At 46.6% G+C, this 18,339-nt stretch overlaps 1 protein-coding gene and 1 pseudogene across 3 annotated transcripts in view; both read right to left on the reverse strand.

Moving 5' to 3' along the window:
- The window catches only part of FAM114A1 (family with sequence similarity 114 member A1), a 131,355-nt gene extending 116,811 nt beyond the window's left edge, over positions 1–14,544 (reverse strand). For 2 of the 3 annotated variants that reach the window (XM_033947434.1, XM_033947455.1), the window contains exon 1: positions 14,491–14,544. In XM_033947434.1, the coding sequence (XP_033803325.1) occupies positions 14,491–14,541 (51 nt within the window). In that variant the 5' untranslated portion in view covers positions 14,542–14,544. Of the gene's footprint in view, positions 1–12,329; positions 12,457–14,490 lie in introns of those variants that run through there. The other variant, XM_033947444.1, reaches the window with a different exon arrangement.
- Positions 2,862–2,980, reverse strand: LOC117352734 (annotated as a pseudogene).
- Positions 14,545–18,339: the final 3,795 nt, after the last annotated feature.

An 18,339-nucleotide genomic window follows, 5' to 3' on the forward strand; every position in this document is an offset into this window, starting at 1 on the left:
GCTGCCTTTTTGGCTAGACAGAACTATGACACTGGGATTCCAGATGAGCCCTTTATAGAAGAGTGTGTGATGCCAGAATCCACACCCAAATTTGTATGCAAGCATATACACCAACTGAACCAGGTGTAAATCCTGATGCGCATACTGGGTTGTGTGCTGTGTGCATTTTAAGGGACTGCCGGACCTGCCCATTTCACTTCCATTGTTATGCCCCCTTTTCAGATCTGCATGGAAACACTTACTTTAGGTGCTATTCTGTAACAGGGCATCCAAATGTAGTTATACACTGATCTGCTGTTTTGAGCCATTTCGGCACCTTGCTTCTACTATAATGCTTTTGCATGCTGAAAAATCAGTGCAGAATTAGCCCATAAAGCACAGTTACTTACCGTAACAGGTGTTATCCAGGGACAGCAGGCAGCTATTCTCACATATGGGTGACGTCATCGACGGAGCCCCGATGCGGACGCCTCACAAGCAGACTTGCTTGAAGAAACTCGAAGTTTTGAGTCGCCCGCACCGCGCATGCGAGAGTGCCTTCCCACCCAACGTAGGGCGCGTCTCCTCAGTTCAGATAGCTAGCAGAGAAGCCAACCAGGGGAGATGGGTGGGTTGTGAGAATAGCTGCCTGCTGTCCCTGGATAACACCTGTTATGGTAAGTAACTGTGCTTTATCCCAGGACAAGCAGACAGGTATTTTCACATATGGGTGATCTCCAAGCTAACCAAAATGGGATGGTGGGAGTGTTGGCAATTTAGGAGAATAAATTTTGTAATACTGTTTGGCCACAATGTCCATCCCGTCTGGAAAAAGAATCCAGACAAAAGTGAGAGGTGAAGGTATGAACCGAGGACCAAGTAGCAGCTCTACAAATTTTCTCAATAGGTGTAGATCTGAGGAAAACTACGGAAGCTGCCATAGCTCGAACCATATGGGCTGGGACTTTACTTTGTAGGGTAAGCCAGCCTGGGCAGAGCAGAATGATATACAAGCAGCCATCCCGTTGGAGATGGTACGCTTAGAAAATAGGATGTCCCAACTTGTTTGGATCAAAGGAGACAAAAGTTGAGGAGCTGTTCTGTGTGGTTTGGTGCATTCCAAATAGAAAGCCAAGGTAAAATTATGTTCTTACCTGTTAATTTTCTTTCCTTTAGAAGCAGCAGATGAATCCAGAGACCAATGGGATAGCTCACTTCTACCAGCAGGTGGAGATAGAGAAACTGATTAACAGGTGTACTTATTTGCTGGCACTCCTCCTGTCTCATCAGTATAGCTCCTTGCCCAAGCACATTTAACCATCAGTAGGTATAGCATGTAAAAAACTTCTTTCCCAGAACACCTCGCGAACAGCAACGATACAGAATACAATCATGAACAACACCCAATCACTAAAAGCCGTACACGAAAAACTGACAACCAGATACCAGAAAGGGTGGGGCTCTGGATTCATCTGCTGCTTCTAAAGGAAAGAAAATTAACAGGTAAGAACATAATTTTACCTTCCTTAGCAAAGCAGCAGATGAATCCAGAGACCAATGGGATGTAGCAAAGCAATCCTTAATTTGGGTGGGAAGCAAACGCCGCCTTCGCAACGACTGAAGCATCAAAAAACCCCTATCGCATGTGCCCGCACATCCATGCAGAGACGCGGAGAGAAGGTACTCTCGGAAGACCAGTTAGCCGTGAGACAAATCTCCTCCAAGGCAAAAACCCTCTGGGCCGAGCCCAAGAAGCAGCCATCGCTCCAGCGGAATGGTCATGAAGTTCAATCGCCACCCGCTCCCTTGCCAGCAGGCAAGTATAAAGAATGTCCTCCTGGACCATTGAGCGAGGTAGGCATCGGACGCCGCCATACGCCTGAGGCGTCCCTCGAAGAATCCCAAAAAGGAGATATAAACCACTAACAGTTGTTAGAAACCGATCTCGCGGAAAACGCTACATACGTTTCAAAAAATGCAGTGAATAAAAGGACTGCTTCCACTATCTCCCTCCAGGAAGAAGGAAGGAAAAGCGAGCATGATGTAAAAGAAAGGATGACCCCCCCCCCTAGAAAGAAATAGTGGTACCATCCGAACTGACACCCCATATGACGGAAATAAGGAATAGGAATCCCCGTTGAACAAGGCCTGCAACATCGCAACTGCAAAGCTGAAGCCATGACCACAAGGAATCCCATGGTCAACCGCACAGCTCTTTAGAGCCCCAAAGGACAAGGCTAAAATGACGCCATCGGTAACTCAGAAGAAGTACGTGAATGAATTACACCAAACCGGGCTTTCTAAGAGGCGCATGAATATACCGCCTTCTGTTTAGGAACTGAACTACAGGAAGCTGAGAAGTCAGCGAAGGGCCATATACCTAGTTCCTGTAACAAGCCAAGAATGGTAATTGAAGCTGAAGGGAATTGAACGCTATGCCATCGGCAATATACCTGTGCTAAAAAGGAACTCAGGAAGGGTGCAACTGTTGAGAAGTATTCAAGAAAGGAAACACCTCCAAAAGGAAGCAGAAGCCACAGGAGAAGACGTCTGTAGCGCCTGGATAAGAGAAGAAACAACCTGCTTCGCATTACCGTCACACGCCAGTCAAGACTGCTCAAAAGCTAGGTCGTAATACCAAAGTAGTATGAATATCCATGTTGATCTCAATCAAGGAGAGCAAAGTCGGAGATCAAAGGAAACTTCTCAGTCCGGCTGTCGAAAGGCTCAACAGATCCACATAGCAAGGATGGCGCAGCCAAGCCAGAGATTGTACCAATACTGTGCCCCTAAAGCGAGCTTGAGATGGCAAATCCAAGCTATCATCAGCCAGGGGAAAACAGTGAAAAAGAGAAACCAGAGGAGTTTTTTTTTTTTTTTTAAGCCTACAGCACCTGGTATTCCCAGGAGGTCACCCATCCAGGTACTAAACAGGCCCTATCCTGGTTGGCTTCTGAGATCCGACGGGATCGGGCACATTCAGGGTGGTATGGCTGTAAGAAAAAAGCCACACTGTTACCCCCTTTAACTCCCACTTCCTGTGCCCGCCTAAGAAGCTAGGAAGCATGGAATTGTGAGACGAGGCCATGAGGTCAAGTTCCAGGAGATCTTATTTCCACCACAAAAAAAAGTGGAACACCTGAGCCAAAATTCCCAATAACCAGGATGTAGAAGATATCACTATAACTAACGTCTACACTTCTAGAGCGTACGCAGTGCTGTACACAGTAACATCCAATAAATGGGCTATGCTCAGATTTCACAGAGAGAAAGACTAACCAAACTCTTTTCCTGACCTGAAAAATGATCAGTCAACCGAATAGAAAGATGAGGGTCCACCCATCGAAGTAGAACAACCACTGTACCTGGCAACTGAGTACATCACCTACTGCCCAAGCTGCAGAGAAACACCCCCATCATAATACTGACTGAAAGGGCCCTCAGCGGCATTCCGGAAGAATGGTCTGAAGCTCCAGAAAGGAAGCCTGACCATGCTCAAGAGTAGAAGAAGGAAACAGAACTTAGTCGCCTCTGAAGACCAGACTCCTGAAGCTGAGGATGGAAGCCACCGAGCCCCCAACCCGACAGTCCGGAATAGTCGGTGGTCATAAGCTAGTCCAGGAAAGACCGAGGCATGCCCTGGAAAGACAATCTTTCTGAGCCCCCAAATCATACAAAGCTATGCAGGAGAAGCCTAGCAACTAATAGGAGCCCAGAGATACCGAGAACCACTGGAATAAAAGCGGCTGCTGAGCGTTAGAAGGGAAAGCAAGCCGAGGTTCCCAGAGGGGTCAGCAATATGGATGCTAGAACCTGAACAGAATCCCATACTCTTAGCCATGGTAAGCGAAGAACGCCAATCTGAGATCGAGACTCCACACTCAAGGCTCCGGAAAGAAATACAAGTCTCTCCTATAAGAATAACAGCATCAACCCGATATACCTATAACTAGTATAGGAAAAAAGAGCACTGCAAATATGAAGATGCGCATGTAAAGAATTGAGGAACAGAAACCACCCGCTTCGTGTCCGTCAAAAGACCCGACTGGAAGTCGTCCGAATCAAGCAGGCAGTCACGCATAAATCAGACAAATCGCCTGGCAGTGCCAACGAACCCTTGGGTAGGTGAAATGGAATGTGCCCAAACCGAAAGCGCTGCTCCAAGAGAGGCAGGCCAACCTAGTGCTGACTCAGAGTCCATAGAGAAAATGTAAATATCTTCCCCGGTTGACTGCAGAAATGGGTAACCCTGAGAAACTAATGCAGCCGAATGGAATCCAGCCTGCCCAAAGCCCCCATCTTGGCCACCCACTAATAAGTGGTACCCTAAGAACTACAAGAACTGTCCCGAGGACCAGCCACACTTCAAAGAGAAACGCAAAACAGAGAGACTCTGGAAACGTGAGGAGGATGCAAAGGTGCAAGCATCCTGAAAAAAGTTCACAGCTCCCTGACCTGACAGTAAAGCGACTACTCCTTCATGAGAAAACTGTCAACCTGGAAAAAGAACACCGTCTTGCGATGTGAAAGGGAGCATGAGGACATTCAGCAACCTGCCTGAGCTTTACGCAAGCAAAGGAAAGACAAGGCGCACCAGGCGTAATCCAGAAGCAGCATACGCCTCTCCCGAGAAACGAGCTGTACCTGGCCGAAAACAGACCAGGTCTCCACTCCAAAAGAGAGCGTAAGGGGAGAATTCATTGGGCATACAGTGCCAGCTACCCTACGACCTCGCAAGCAGAGGATCTTGCCCTTAGGGATCAGCCGGCACTAGACCATGCTTCTAGAGCGGAAGGCCGTCTAGCTTTTTTTTATTTTTTTTTTTTAATAGACTTGAACCTTCGCCTCTTCTTTTGGAGCCATATCAGCTCTACTCCTTAGCTGGGGCTTGAACCTCAGTTCCTTGTTACTAACCCAGCACACAACCCTTGCGCCACCAGGTTTTCACAGACAAGCTGGCCCACAGCAAGAAGAAAAGAACCATTAGGCCTCAAGAGAGACCCTCAACTCGGAATTACTGCAACTACCCCGCAGAAACCAGTCTAGAGCCCAAGCAGGCGGACGCAGCACCCAGGCAGAAGGCCTAAGGAAACCTCCAACATCGCCGCACGTTATCGGAACCCCGAGTGAAGAAATGAACCACACGAATTATACACTGGCACGCCCTTGACACCTACTCCACCTTGCTGTTCGCTAACCCATAAGGCAGCAAAACCAAGCGTCGGCAGCCAAACTCAGGGCAGAAACTTAATGTGGAAGTGCCTAGGGATATAAATGGACAGCCCCCAATAACAACTAGTTGCCTATTCTTTTTTTTCTTTTTTTTTTAATGGGAAAGAAGAAAAATAGGGACCAGGGCAGACCCTTTATCATTGGAGGGAGGGTGAGGCAGGGACAAGGGGGGGCCCAAGTGTAACCTCTAAAGCCTGCACAGATTAGCCGGACACCCCTGTCTCACTGAAGAGAAAAAGCTCAACAGGAGAAACAGAATGGCAGTCTCACTGAAGAGAAAATCTCAACAGGAGGTAATAAAGTTCCAGCCACAGCCAGAATCCAGGAGCTAGTTGAATAGCGACTTCCACCTGCTTGGAGATAGAGAATACTGATGAGACAGGAGGAGTGCCAGCAAATAAGTACACCTGTTAATCAGTTTCTCTATCTCCACCTGCTGGTAGAAGTGAGCTATCCCATTGGTCTCTGGATTCATCTGCTGCTTTGCTAAGGAAAGCACGTTACAGACCAGAGTATGAAGAGCAACTTCTCCAGGATGAAAATGAGGCTTTGGAAAAAACACTGGAAGAACAATGGAGTGGTTGAGATGAAATTCCGAGACCACTATAGGGAGGAAATTAGGATGAGTACAAAGGACCACCTCGTCATGATGGAAGACAGTGAAGGGTGGATCAGCAACTAAAGCTTGGAGCTCACTGACTCGTCGAGCCGAAGTGAGGGCAATGAGAAACACCAATTTCCAAGAGAGATACTTCATTCATGAATCTGAAAACCACTGGACAAGCAGAGAGGGGTTTCCCGTCAATAGGCTGATAGAAAGCTGCAATTGCACTGAGATGGACTTCGATCGATGCAGACTTGAGGCCAGAATCAGATAAGTGCAAAAGGTAATCCAAAACTGAAGATAAGGAGGAATGCTGAGGCTCCTTATGATGAAAGAAACACCATGTAGAAAAGCTAATCCATTTCTGGTGATAGCATTGGCTAGTAGTAGGCTTCCGTGAAGCTTCCAAAACATCTCAAACAGATTGAGAAAAACTGAAGAGGAGTTATGGTGAAAGGTACCAAGCTATCAGGTGTAGAGACTGCAGGTTGGGATGAAGCAGAGATCCTTGACTCTGTATAAGCAGAGAAAGAAAAACTGGTAGAAGGTAAGGCTGCTGAATTGAAGTAGAAGGGAGAACCAAGGTTGTCTGAGCCACCGAGGAGCAATCAGAATCATGGTGGCATAGTCAGTCTTCCATTGGACCAGAATCTTTAGAATGAGAGGGAATGGAGGAAACGCATATAGGAAGAGATTTGTCCAGTCCAGAAGAAAAGCATCTGCCTCGAGACGAAGAGGAATGTAAATCCTGGAGCAGAACTGAGGCAGGTTGAAGTTGTGGGGAGCTGCAACGAGGTCTATCTGAGGTGTTCCCCACTGAGAAAAAATGTGATGAAGGGGCAAAGAATAGAGAGTCTAGTCGTGAGGCTGCAGAAGACGACTCAAGTTGTCCGCTAAGGGATTGTCCGCCCCTTGAATGTAAACAGCTTTGAGGAAGGTGTTGTAGCGGATTGCCCAATTCCAAACATTCAGAGCTTCTTGACAGAGGGAGGCAGATCCCATGCCCCCCTGTTTGTTGACATAAAACATTGCGACCTGATTGACCGTCCAAATGAGGACTACTTGGTCGTGAAGAAGATGCTGAAAAGCATTGAGAGCTTTGAGGATCGCTCTGAGGTCCAGCAGATTGATATGACACCAACAATCCGTTCTGGTCCAGTAGCCTTGAGTACGGAGACATCCAGATGAGCCCCCCAAGCGTAAATCGAAGAATCTGTTGTGAGAACCTTCTGATGAGGGGGCATTTGAAAAAGCAAGCCTCTGGAGAGATTGGAAGAGACCATCCACCAGCGGAGAGACTGCTTCAAAGGAGTGACTTGAATGCGTCGAGAAAGTGGGTCGCAAACCTGCGTCCATTGAGATGCCTGGGTCCACTGAAGAATTCTGATGTGAAGTTTGGCAAAAGGAGTCACGTGTACTGTGGAAGCCATGTGACCCAGGAGAACCATCATGTGTCATGCCCAGATGGAGGAGCGGGAAGATACTGAGTGAGAATAATGGAGAAGAGCTTCTAGACGTTGATGCGGAAGGAATGCTCTGAGCGGGACAGTGTCCAGAACAGCTCCAATGAATGTAGATTCTGAGAGGATTGAAGATGGGATTTGGGAAAGTTGAGTTTGAATCCCAAACTGTGTAGCAACCAGATAGTCCGTTGGGTCGCTACTATAACCTCTTGAGAGCCAGGCGTCGAGGTAGGGAAATAACTGAAGACCATGATTCCTTAGCGCTGCTGCCACCACTACCAGGCACTTGGTGAACACTGTGAGAGAAGGCCAGGCGAATGGTAGTACTCTGTATTGATAATGCAGATTCCCCACCCAAAATCTGAGGTACTGGCAGGAGGCCGGATAAAAGGGAATATGAGTGTAGGCCACCTTGAGATCCAGAGAGCATAACCAGTCATTTTGCTCGAGGAGAGGATAAAGGGATGCCAGGGACAACATGCAAAATTTTTCTTTGACAAAAAATTTTTAAGTGCCCTGAGAGCCAAAATGGGTCACAGATCACCCGTATTCCTCGGAACAAGGAAGGAACGGGAGGAAATCCCCAGTCTGCTGTTCCAGAGAACTGGCTCGATGGCATGGAGGCGAAGCAGAGCTTGAGCTGCCTGATGGCAGGACCCAGAGGTCGGATGTAAAAGTCGGCCATCGATGGTAAAAATGATGGAGGCGATCTCCTATAGGGGGAAGAAAAGACAGAAGCAGAACAATGGAGGTTATGCTCTGTGTGAGACAGCAAAAAGGCTGTGAAGCCTGAGGTGCAGCAGAAGGTTGAGAGTTTTATTGCTTCTGAGGCTGCTATAGTTTAGGAGGAGGGTGATTGAAAAGAGTCAGCCTCAGAGCAAAAAATGCCGCTGAAAGATAGGAGCAGCGAGTAGTTATAGGCAGGGGCTAACTTCGGCTCAGGTCTGACAATAGATGGAAAGGATTGTTCGTGGTCAGACAATGTTGCGGTCACTGTCTTGATAGAATCATCAAAGAGGTCAGTGCCTGCACAAGAAATGGTAGCCAAGCGATCCGGAATAGTAGGGGCCATGGCAATGGTACGAAGCCAGGCAAAGTGATGTATGGCTACAGAGCAAGCCGCTGCCCGAGCAGACCACTCAAAAGCATCATAGGATGACTGAAGCAGATGCAAGCGGAGTTGTGATAACGAAGCCATGACTTCCCGAAACTCAATGAAAAGTAGAATTGAGGACTCTGGAGGACATCAGAGCATATTGATAGATGCGATGTCCGAATTTGTCCATAGTTTTCCCTTCTCTTCCAGAAGGAACGGAGGTAGAGGAAGAGGAATGACCTTAAGATACTCCTTAGAGTATCGAAGCCGCTGCATCCTCGAGGTGAGGTAGTGGAGACCTCGAACGAGTCGGCGTTGAAAAAAAGATGTAGATCGAGGCATATAGGAAGAAGGGCTCCGTCTGGAAGCATGTTTCGATGAAAACCTCGATCTTTGATGAGAACGATGCTAAGAAGCTGAACTCAAAGAACAAGGAGACTTCGCCTCGGAGAAAAAAGCAGCCGATGCCCCCAAAGAATGGATGAGCTGGAGGCAGGAGAACGAAGCCCCTGAGGCTTGAGGGAGGAACCTCGATGCACTCCCAAAGACTCAGCTCCTTGAAAAGAGTGTGAGGATTCCAGTCGAGGCACTTGCAAAGAATCTGCTCCTTGCTATATGTGCTTGGACATCAGAGCAGACACTCTCAGAGACTCTGCTCCCTGCAAAGAGTGTGGAAGCTCCGGAGGCTTGATGGAGGAACCTCAATGCACTCTCAAAGACTCTGCTCCTTGAATAGAGTGTGAGGATTCCGTCCAAGGCACTGGCAAAGAATCTGCTCCTTACTGTTCATGCTTGGATGCCAGACCAGACACTCGCAGAGACTCTGCTCCCTGCAAAGAGTGTGGTTGAAACTGAGGCAAAGGAAGTGGCTCGACCTCACAGGAGTCTGCTAAATGCCCAGTCTGGAGAAGAGGAAGAAGCTTTGGTCCCATATTAGTAAAGAACTGAATGAATTGCTTCCCCAATGTGGTTTGGAAAGAAGCCGGCAAGGATGGATCCGCGTCTGAAACCGGTTCACCTGCTTTGGCTAGAAGTTCCCTCAAGGTAGTGTGAGTGTGCTTGGACTTGGAAAGCTTAGGCACCTTAATCACTACCGGAGGAAGTGTCTGCTAAGCTATCAGACCTGAGGGAACAGGGGAAGATACAGCTGAAGTCGTCAAAAGAAGAGCCACTGCAAACAAGGAAGGTCTGGTGAGGCTCGAGGTGGAAGCTGTCGAAGCAGGAGGAGCCTTGGTAGGAGTTGAGGCCAAGATCACCTTTGAGGACGAGGGTGCGAGGGAAGACTCCATCTGGAAGAGCTTATCCACCAAAATACAACGACGCTGAAAAACACGAAGGGAAGTGTTTGACAAGGCAGGCACGATCTCGGATGATGCTTTGACCCAAGACACTGAAGACAGCGACGATGAGGGTCCATAAGGAGATCATGCGCAGGCACTTGGTACACTTCTGAAAACCTGTGCAGGCCGGGACATAGGAGTAAAAAGAGCCGCCGCAAGATCGAAGGCCTTGGGCTGCGGCCGAGCGGCCTGTCCCGAAAACCGAACAGAAGAAAATTATTTTTTTTTAAAATGAAAGCATTAAAAGAAAGAAAAGAAAAAACAGCGATTTGTGAGAAAAAAAATCAAACAAACCGTGATTCTAGAGAAGGCACAAAGCAAAAAACAAATGGAAAGAGTCAAAAACGGACTTCTCGGCTCCGCAGAAAAGTAAGAACTGAGGAGACGCGCCCTACGCTGGGCGGGAAGGCACTCGCACATGCGCGGTGCGGGCGACTCGAAACTTCGAGTTTCTTCAAGCAAGTCTGCTTGTGAGGCAGCCGAATCGGGGCTCCATCGGTGACGTCACCCATATGTGAGAATACCTGCCTATATATATATAGATATATATATATATAGAGAGAGAGAGAGAGAGAGAGAACACTGGTGATATGTGCTAATCTACAGTATTCTATAAGTTACATATGTAAACATGCGCCTCACTGAGTCCACACAATCATGCCCACCTGTAAACTATGAGCTCTGTAAGATATGCATACATTTACAGAATGCTTACAATAGCTGTGGGATCAAGTTAAATATAAATAGTTTAACAAATATTTATTCCATTAATATTATAATATGAATTGGACCATAGCCCAATGGTTGATGCAGTTGAATAAAACATGATCATGCTGGGGTGGAGGCGGGGGATGCCACAGATAAATTTAAGATAAGCGGTTTTTTTAAAACTATGAGCTCTTTTAACAAAGCTGTAGTCGTGATTCCTGCACAGCAAATGCGACGAAGACCATTCAATTCCTATGGGCTTTATCGCATTTGCTGTATGGGAATTGCTAGCGTGGCTTTGTAAAAGGAGCCCTATGCTTGTAAAATGGAACTGCTTTCAAGATTTTAAAATTTAAGATAAAACATTACATATATTTATTTAAGAAATGTGCCTCCTCTTTTACGAACACATAGTGCAGATTTTAGTGCCGGCAGTGGTGGCAACTGCTCCGATGCTCATAAGAATTCTATGAGCGTCGGAACAGTTACCGCCGCTGCCAGTGCTAAAACCCGCACTATGCATTCGTAAAAGATGGGGTTGGAGAAATCTGGTGTGTAGATTCTTTGTGTCATTTAGTACCCCCAGCCCATGGAAGAAACCTACTGCGGCTTTGTAAAAGGGGTCCCTTAGAGAATTACCCCCTATATTTATAACCCAATTACACAAACTATTCCATTATAACTACAAAGCCTTCTCAAAAGGGGGGGGGGGGGGGTTTGTTCCCATCCCTTTAGTTCCTCACTAGTTTCCTGAATGTACTATAATTGGAACCTAACTCAGCTACTTCATACTACAGAAGTGAAATGAACAGGAGGGAGCACAGCCTAAAACATTAGTACTAGAATTATCCATATGTATTAGCTGAAGCATTTCTGATGTTGATTGGTGGGTACACTACTGCCCAAGTGTTTGGTACAGAAACTTGCTCTGTTGATGGCACTCAGAAGATGAAAGTAAAACAAAAATTCTGAAAACCTGTCATCATCAAAATGATGGACATGTTTTAAGTTAACTATATGTGTTTCATGTGATAGCTCTAAAAGAATGACAATGTACTTTTGGTTCTAAATCTCCTGTGTGCTCTGTTAGCTTAAGAGACCTTGGACTCTCCCAAGAGCAGTAAAAAAACCAAAAACAGGCAATATTCTTCTTCTTCCTGTTAATCATCATTCCTTAAATTATTTTCTTTATTCCTGAAGTTCGTAGAAATAAATTTTAACTAAAATATAAGATAGTATTTTTGTATTGGATCAATACAATACTATTTTGGACTGGCTTTTGGGGTGCTGTCTCCCTTTCATTAGAACAAAACGAACGTTTAATCTGATGAAGTATAATTTCCAAAACACAACTGGTGCCTGCTTACTTGGGGCAGGGGGGCATTATGACATTCTGGCATTTGGTGGGTGGGACCATGAACCAGTCCAGCGTATGTACCGGCAACACCCCCACCAAGCTGCACCTGTGCTAAAAACTACATTAAGTTAAAAGCACCTCTAAATATTTTGCTGACCCTTACTTCTGTGCATTCTATTGGATTACAATTGCACTAAATTGTGGAGCCTAAAACCAACACCAAACTGTCCTATTAATCGGGTGATCAATATACAGTCCGACTATAAAGTTAATATTATCGGAAGAATAACACATAGGCATGGAAGGGGGATAATCCTGGCCCCGACCAACTTTCTGTATCCTTCAGAAGCGCTATCCCAGAGCTGATAAGTAGATGTGACACGGCACAAATACCTGCACCCTGGCACTGACGGTCCCAGGCTGATGCCAGACAATACTACTTTTTTTTTTTTTTTTTAGTTTGTTTGGGATTTTATAGTTTAGCCTAACGTTAGAGCAGCGCTGCTGAGTGAGCGGTTTCCTCATCGAATTAGCCTCCCCTTTATTTTACCTCGCTTGACAATGAGCCACAGCTCCCCTCTTTCTCCCTCCTCGCTTCTGCATTCAGCTGCCACGACTACAGGCGGGGGACAACACCGGCTCCTCCCGGCACATGCGCATTAGAAGCTGAACGTCTTTTTTTTTTTTTTTTTAATATCTTTATTCGTTTTTACATCTTACATCAAGTGTGACAATAATTAACATTGAAATTAAATACACCACTTGAATTTCTATCATATTTAACATTAAAACATAAAGTTTTAACCCTTCCCTCTCAACCTTACTAAAACATATGTAATCAGATATATTTTATAAAAATTATTTTCTACTGATCTAAACATTTAATAAAATTCAGAAACCCCCCAACCCATCCCCTCATTGCATTGAACTTATAATGGAAAAATGATATCTATTCATTACAATATTATAATTTCCTTTTTGTATAGCTATTGTTCTTTCCATTTTATAAATGTGACAGTGAGTTCCACCAAAAAGTATAATTAAGTCTACTCCAATTCTTCCAATTACTTGTGATATGTTGTATGACGACCCCTGTCATAATCAATAACAGCCTATTGTTTTTAGATGAAATTTGGCTCTTTGTTCTCATTGACATACCAAATAAAATCGTGTCATATGATAATGCCACAGGATTTTCCAATAAACAATTTATTTGGCCCCATATTGATTTCCAAAAGGCCAAAATTAATGGACAGTAGAACAATAAATGATCCAAAGTCCCTGGCTGAGATGACAATGCCAACATCTATTTGACTTAGAGCTATCCAACTTTTGTAAACGAACTGGGGTCCAAAATGCTCTATGTAACAAAAAAAAAAACCCAAGCTGAACGTTTCTGCTCTTTAAAAGCAATTACCACCGCTTCTGTTCTTCCTTGCTACTGTGCATGCTTCTTGCCCGTGCCTTTTGGATAACGGCTCGAAATTCAAACTAATAAAGAAGGTGAAGAAGTCAGTTGAAAGGGAAAGACGCTTATGTGTGATCTTTTTCTGACTTCCCTTCTTTCTTGTTGGTTCAGTGTAGGTGTGTGCGCTGGAGGTTGAGCATGTAGCTCAAATTGTCATGGTTCTACTCAGCTAACGTGGTGTGTGGAGAGCTAAGGATGACAGTCTTCAAGGGATGTTAATTGCCATCAATTCGTATTCGAGTCCTAGCGATGAATTATAGATCTAAAGTGAAATCAGTTTTTGTTAGTTCAGTAAGGTCCTCCAGCGTCATCTCCCAGCCATCTGATTGCAGATGCCCTCTTCGCTTGGTTCCTTCTATTCCCAGAAATGATGATCTTCAGTGATCTCTCTCTTCTGATGGTGTTACCAAAATAAGATGGTCATCATTTCATCATTTGGGCTTCAAGTGACATAGCTGGATGATCTCTTCCAGGAGTCTCTCAAACTTTGTTGAGCTGCAGAACACTAAACTTAGTGGCTCGGCTCAAGGCATCTGGAAGTTCGCGGACATTGACATGACATGTGACATTGCAGTGACATCTGCGAAATCCCTGAGCCGCCACTGAGAGGTGCTGGAAGGGAAGATGTTCAGAGACAAGGAGAGGCACTGGATGATTGCCTACAGCAGGGGTGTCAAACTCAATCACATTAAGGGGCTGAAATCCAAAACACAGGCTAAGTCGCGGGCCAGATTCCGCCCAATCTCTGCCCCCATAATAATAGTAATTATAACACCATTTTTTCCATTCATTTTTCATATATACACACACAATATAATCATAATAGTCTTATAGCCCGTTACATTAACGGGTGCTAGAATATATGTGTGTGTGTCTCTCTTTATTTCTTTCTCTCTCTCTCTCTCTCCTTAGCCGCTTTCTTTCTTTCTGTATTTCTTTTTCCTTGGCTGTCCATCACCACCCCTTGCCTGCTCCCCCTGTCCATTCTCCCTTCCTTTTACCTCCCCTGTGTCTACCACCACCCCTTCACAGCTCTCCTTATGCAGCAGCAGCCCTTCTCCCTTTGTTTTACCTCCCCCCTGTCCAGCAGCACCTTCCTTCTCCCCCTGTCCAACATTAGGCCACCGTTCCTTTTTCTTCAGCCCCCCCTGTCCATCAGCACCTCTTTCTTTCTCCCCCTGTCCAGCAGTAGGCGTCCCTTCCTTTTTCTCCCCCCTCCTCCTTATCCCTATGATACACTTACCTTGCTCTGCCCCTGATCAGAGGCTCCCGACAGCCGCCCAGTTGCACCCATTGGAAAAGTTCCCTCTGCGGCATCTCGCACCCCTCCTGACGCGACTCCCGCTGTCTTTCTTTCTGTCTGTCTCTGTCCCTGGCCCCCTTTGTCTGTTTGTCTTTCTGTATATCTTCCTGCCCCTGTGTCTTTCTTCTTTTCTTTCTGTCTCCCTTCCTCCCTCTGTCTGTCTGTCCGAAGCAGCATTCCCTCTCCCTCCATTTCCCTCCCCCCACACCAGTTCCCTGTGCACCTGCCCCTGTGTCTTTCTTCTTGTCTTTCTGTCTCCCTTCCTCCCTCTGTCTGTCTGTCCAAAGCAGCATTCTCTCCCCCTCCATTTCCCTCCCCCCACACCAGTTCCCTGTGCAGGAACATTAGCGTTTCCTCTACCCCCTTTCCCTTCCCACAGTCGCGACTACAAACGTGGGCCCGAGTCCTTTGCCCCCCCCTTCCCTTCCTGTGGGCCCGAGTACACATGGCGATTCAAGCAGCGTGTGCAGCAGTCTTCACACGCTGCTTCGGGTCCTTCTACTGCCCTGATTTACTCTGGCACGTCCGGAGCAAATCAGGGCAGTAGAAGGGCCCAAATCAGCGTGTGAAGACTGCTGCACACGCTGCTTAAATCGCCAGTCGGGCCCGCGGTAAGGGAAGAGGGGGGGCGGCAAATGACTCGGGTCCCGGGCAGCAGAAAGTTGCTGGGCTCCTCGGTGGGGGAGCTGAGTGGCCGCGATCCCTCTCCTCCCAGACCCCCCCCCCCAGAGGAACGGAGATCGGCGGCTACAGCCGTTGGCTTCGACGTCTTCTATCCACTGCGGCCAACCCTAGCAGAAACAGGAAGTAGTCAGAGAGGGCGGGTCGCAGTGGACAGAAGCCAGCAAAGCCAGCTTTAGCGCAGTGCAGCGCTTTTCTCTTCATTTAAAAGCGGGTGAAGCGGGTGAGCCGGTGAGAAGGAGGAGGTGGTGGTTTTGGCAGTGAGTGAGGGCGGGAGGGGGGAGTCGCCAGCTGTGCTGTGCTTTCACGATCTGTCCGCCGCATACGCACTCTGGCCACGGACCTACGGATCAGGGATTACAGATCATGCAGGTCTGAGTGCGCATGCGTGGCTAGTGTTTTATTATATAGGATTAACACATAATGGTAATGGTTAACCACAAAATTGAACTACACAAAACACACTGTATGCTTCTCAACATTCATTCCTACCAGAACACAGATAACCCCTATGCAAATACGGGACCAAAAACTAAAAGTACTAATATATTTTTAAAAAACACCCTAAAATTCAAGATTCTGCATGCAGTACAACCCCCAGAGAAAAAGAAACAAATGTATTTCTTCCTGAGCAGTGCAAAAGATAGACAGGAGATTAAAATGCTCAAAACTGAAACAATTCAAACTTGAAAATAAAACCATTCCCCCTACCTTTGTTGTCTCCCTCCATGCTGTGCCTCCCTCCGTTGGGTATCTGTACCTTCTGGCCGGCTCCAATCTAGCCATTTTATGTGGCCCACGGTCTGATGCCCCCCAGTGTCATCTTGTGGCCGGCACCCTCCTCACAGCCATAGTGTGCACGGAGATGCGTGCAGCAACTCCTCGTGCGTCCTGCACCTGTACCGGAAGCCTTCTCTCTGACGTCGCAATGTCAGAGGGAATGTTTCCGGATGAGGTGTGTGATGCGCGAGGAGCTGCTGCACGCAGATCCATGCACATTACAGCTGTGAGGAGGATGGAGCCGGCCACAAGGTAAAACTGGGGGCATTGGATCGTGGGCCGCATAAAACGACTAGGCGGGCCGGATTTGCCCCATGACCCTTGAGTTTGACACCCCTGGCCTACAGGATGTACTTTTCTCCATGAGAGGCACATCCAGTAGGCAGTCAGCCAGTGCCAGTGCCTCTCCGTCTCCCCACTGGCTCGTGGTGCACAGTTTGCGATACACTGTCTTCCAGAATCAATTTGCTAGTCTGGCAGTCCACAGCAAGCATAAAATCGTTCTCCAGCATCAATGCTCATGAGTCAATCTTCTTTCTGTCTTGTTTCAGTAGTGTCCAGCTTTCGCATCTGTAATTGAACACTGAGAAAATGAGTGTGTGCATAGGCATCGAAATGGGGGAAGCTACAGGGGCCATGGCCTCCCCCAAAATTGGCACTGCCTCAGCTCCCTTCCCTCCCAACCCCTGTCAGGCTCTGTCTTCACTTGCGGAAAAGTATTTCTTCTGCTGAGCTGCAAAAAGTGGCTTCTTGATTGGTTCCTGCGAATTCTCACGAATCCTAAACTGGTTTTGTGCTATGAGTTTGATATGTTTTGACTAGTTGTAACATGTTTAGGACACTTTTATTTATATAGATGCTAAAGATTTTAATGCATAAATCCAATATCAAATTCCAAGCTTCCAACCTTTGGAATATTCTTTCTATGTTACTTCTTTAAGTCCTTGACTGATGTTGCTACTTCTGTTTTAGCCATAGACCTCAGAAACACCCCTCCTCCGTCCCTTAAAGGTTATGATCTCATAACGGGGAGATTCATGTGTAACCTCCTCATCGGTCAAGGCTTAAATTTTTAATGGCTGATGCTCAATAATTTTATATTTATTTTGAACACTTTTTATACTTTAAAACGACTGATGAAGTTTATGTACTTATCTTCAAAAGTGTTGCTGTACTTAGGCTGGTGGACCCGACATGTTTCGCTGCTGCTTCGTCAGGGATCCACTCTTGCTGTTAACCACCATCCCGCATAGACTCTTAAGATACAAGTGGGAAAAGATTTTAATGCAGCTTGTCTGTAACATGTCCTGCTACCATTTCTGTACTTTCTGTTTTTGTTATGTTTGGACTTTTTTCTTTTGATTAAAAAATAAAGAACTCCCAGGATTGCACAATGGTGGTTTTATTTATTTTTTTAAAAATCCTTTTTGAGGTGGCTTCTTCAGGTTTCCAGGTGGTTGCAGCCTCCTTTGTGGTGTGTCCTTGTCACATGAGATTGCTCAGGTTGCCTTCTGTGGAAGTGGAGGCCTGTCATCAGCTAGTACTGGATGGTGTGGATTATGTAGCGGTCGCCCTTTCTGATCTCATTTGAGTTATTACCGCTTATGAGGTGTCTGCATGCTGGCCTTCTGTCCTGGGGCTGGGGATGCTGCCTCCAAGGCCATTTTAAGCAGACTTCCTTTCAAGGGTCAGCTTTTTGGGACAGATTTGGATGACCTTAGGGCCAATGTTGCTCTTCCTGTGCACAACTCTCACTGTACTTTGGAAGGGGAAGGTAGTGATTTCCTCCCTCACGCCTTTTTCAGCAGAGATTGTCGGGCTCTTCCTCCCAGAAATATTCCCAGGGATACAGTCCCCATGACAACTCTTCCATTCCAGCCGTCCTCAGACATCCCGATCCCCAGCAGCTACTGCTTCTAAACAACCCTCCAGAGGGCCAACTTGCTCAGTTTTACTAGGAGTTGACTCGCCTGCCCTCAGATAAATGGGTGCTGGACCGCATTAGGGAGGGGCCCAAGATTAATTTCTTTTGCCTGCCTCTGGCTTGTTTCTGGACTTGCTGGCAGGTCAGCTGGACAAGAAGTCAAGGGTCTGTGCTACTTTCCAGTGTCTCTTGAACATCTGAGCACTAGAACCCATTCCTAAATAATGAATCGGGCTTCGGCAGATACTCTTTATACTTCATCACGCCAAAGTACGGCTCAGAGGAATGGAGGCCTGTTCTGGATCTCAAGTTGGTCACTTGCTTCCTGTCGATTCCTTATTTCCAAATGGAAACCGTGTGCACAGTCATTGCTGTTGTCTCTCCTGGGGAATTCTAGTGTCCTT

This window comes from Geotrypetes seraphini, chromosome 1 (genome assembly GCF_902459505.1).
Source record: "Geotrypetes seraphini chromosome 1, aGeoSer1.1, whole genome shotgun sequence".
Taxonomy (NCBI): domain Eukaryota; kingdom Metazoa; phylum Chordata; class Amphibia; order Gymnophiona; family Dermophiidae; genus Geotrypetes; species Geotrypetes seraphini.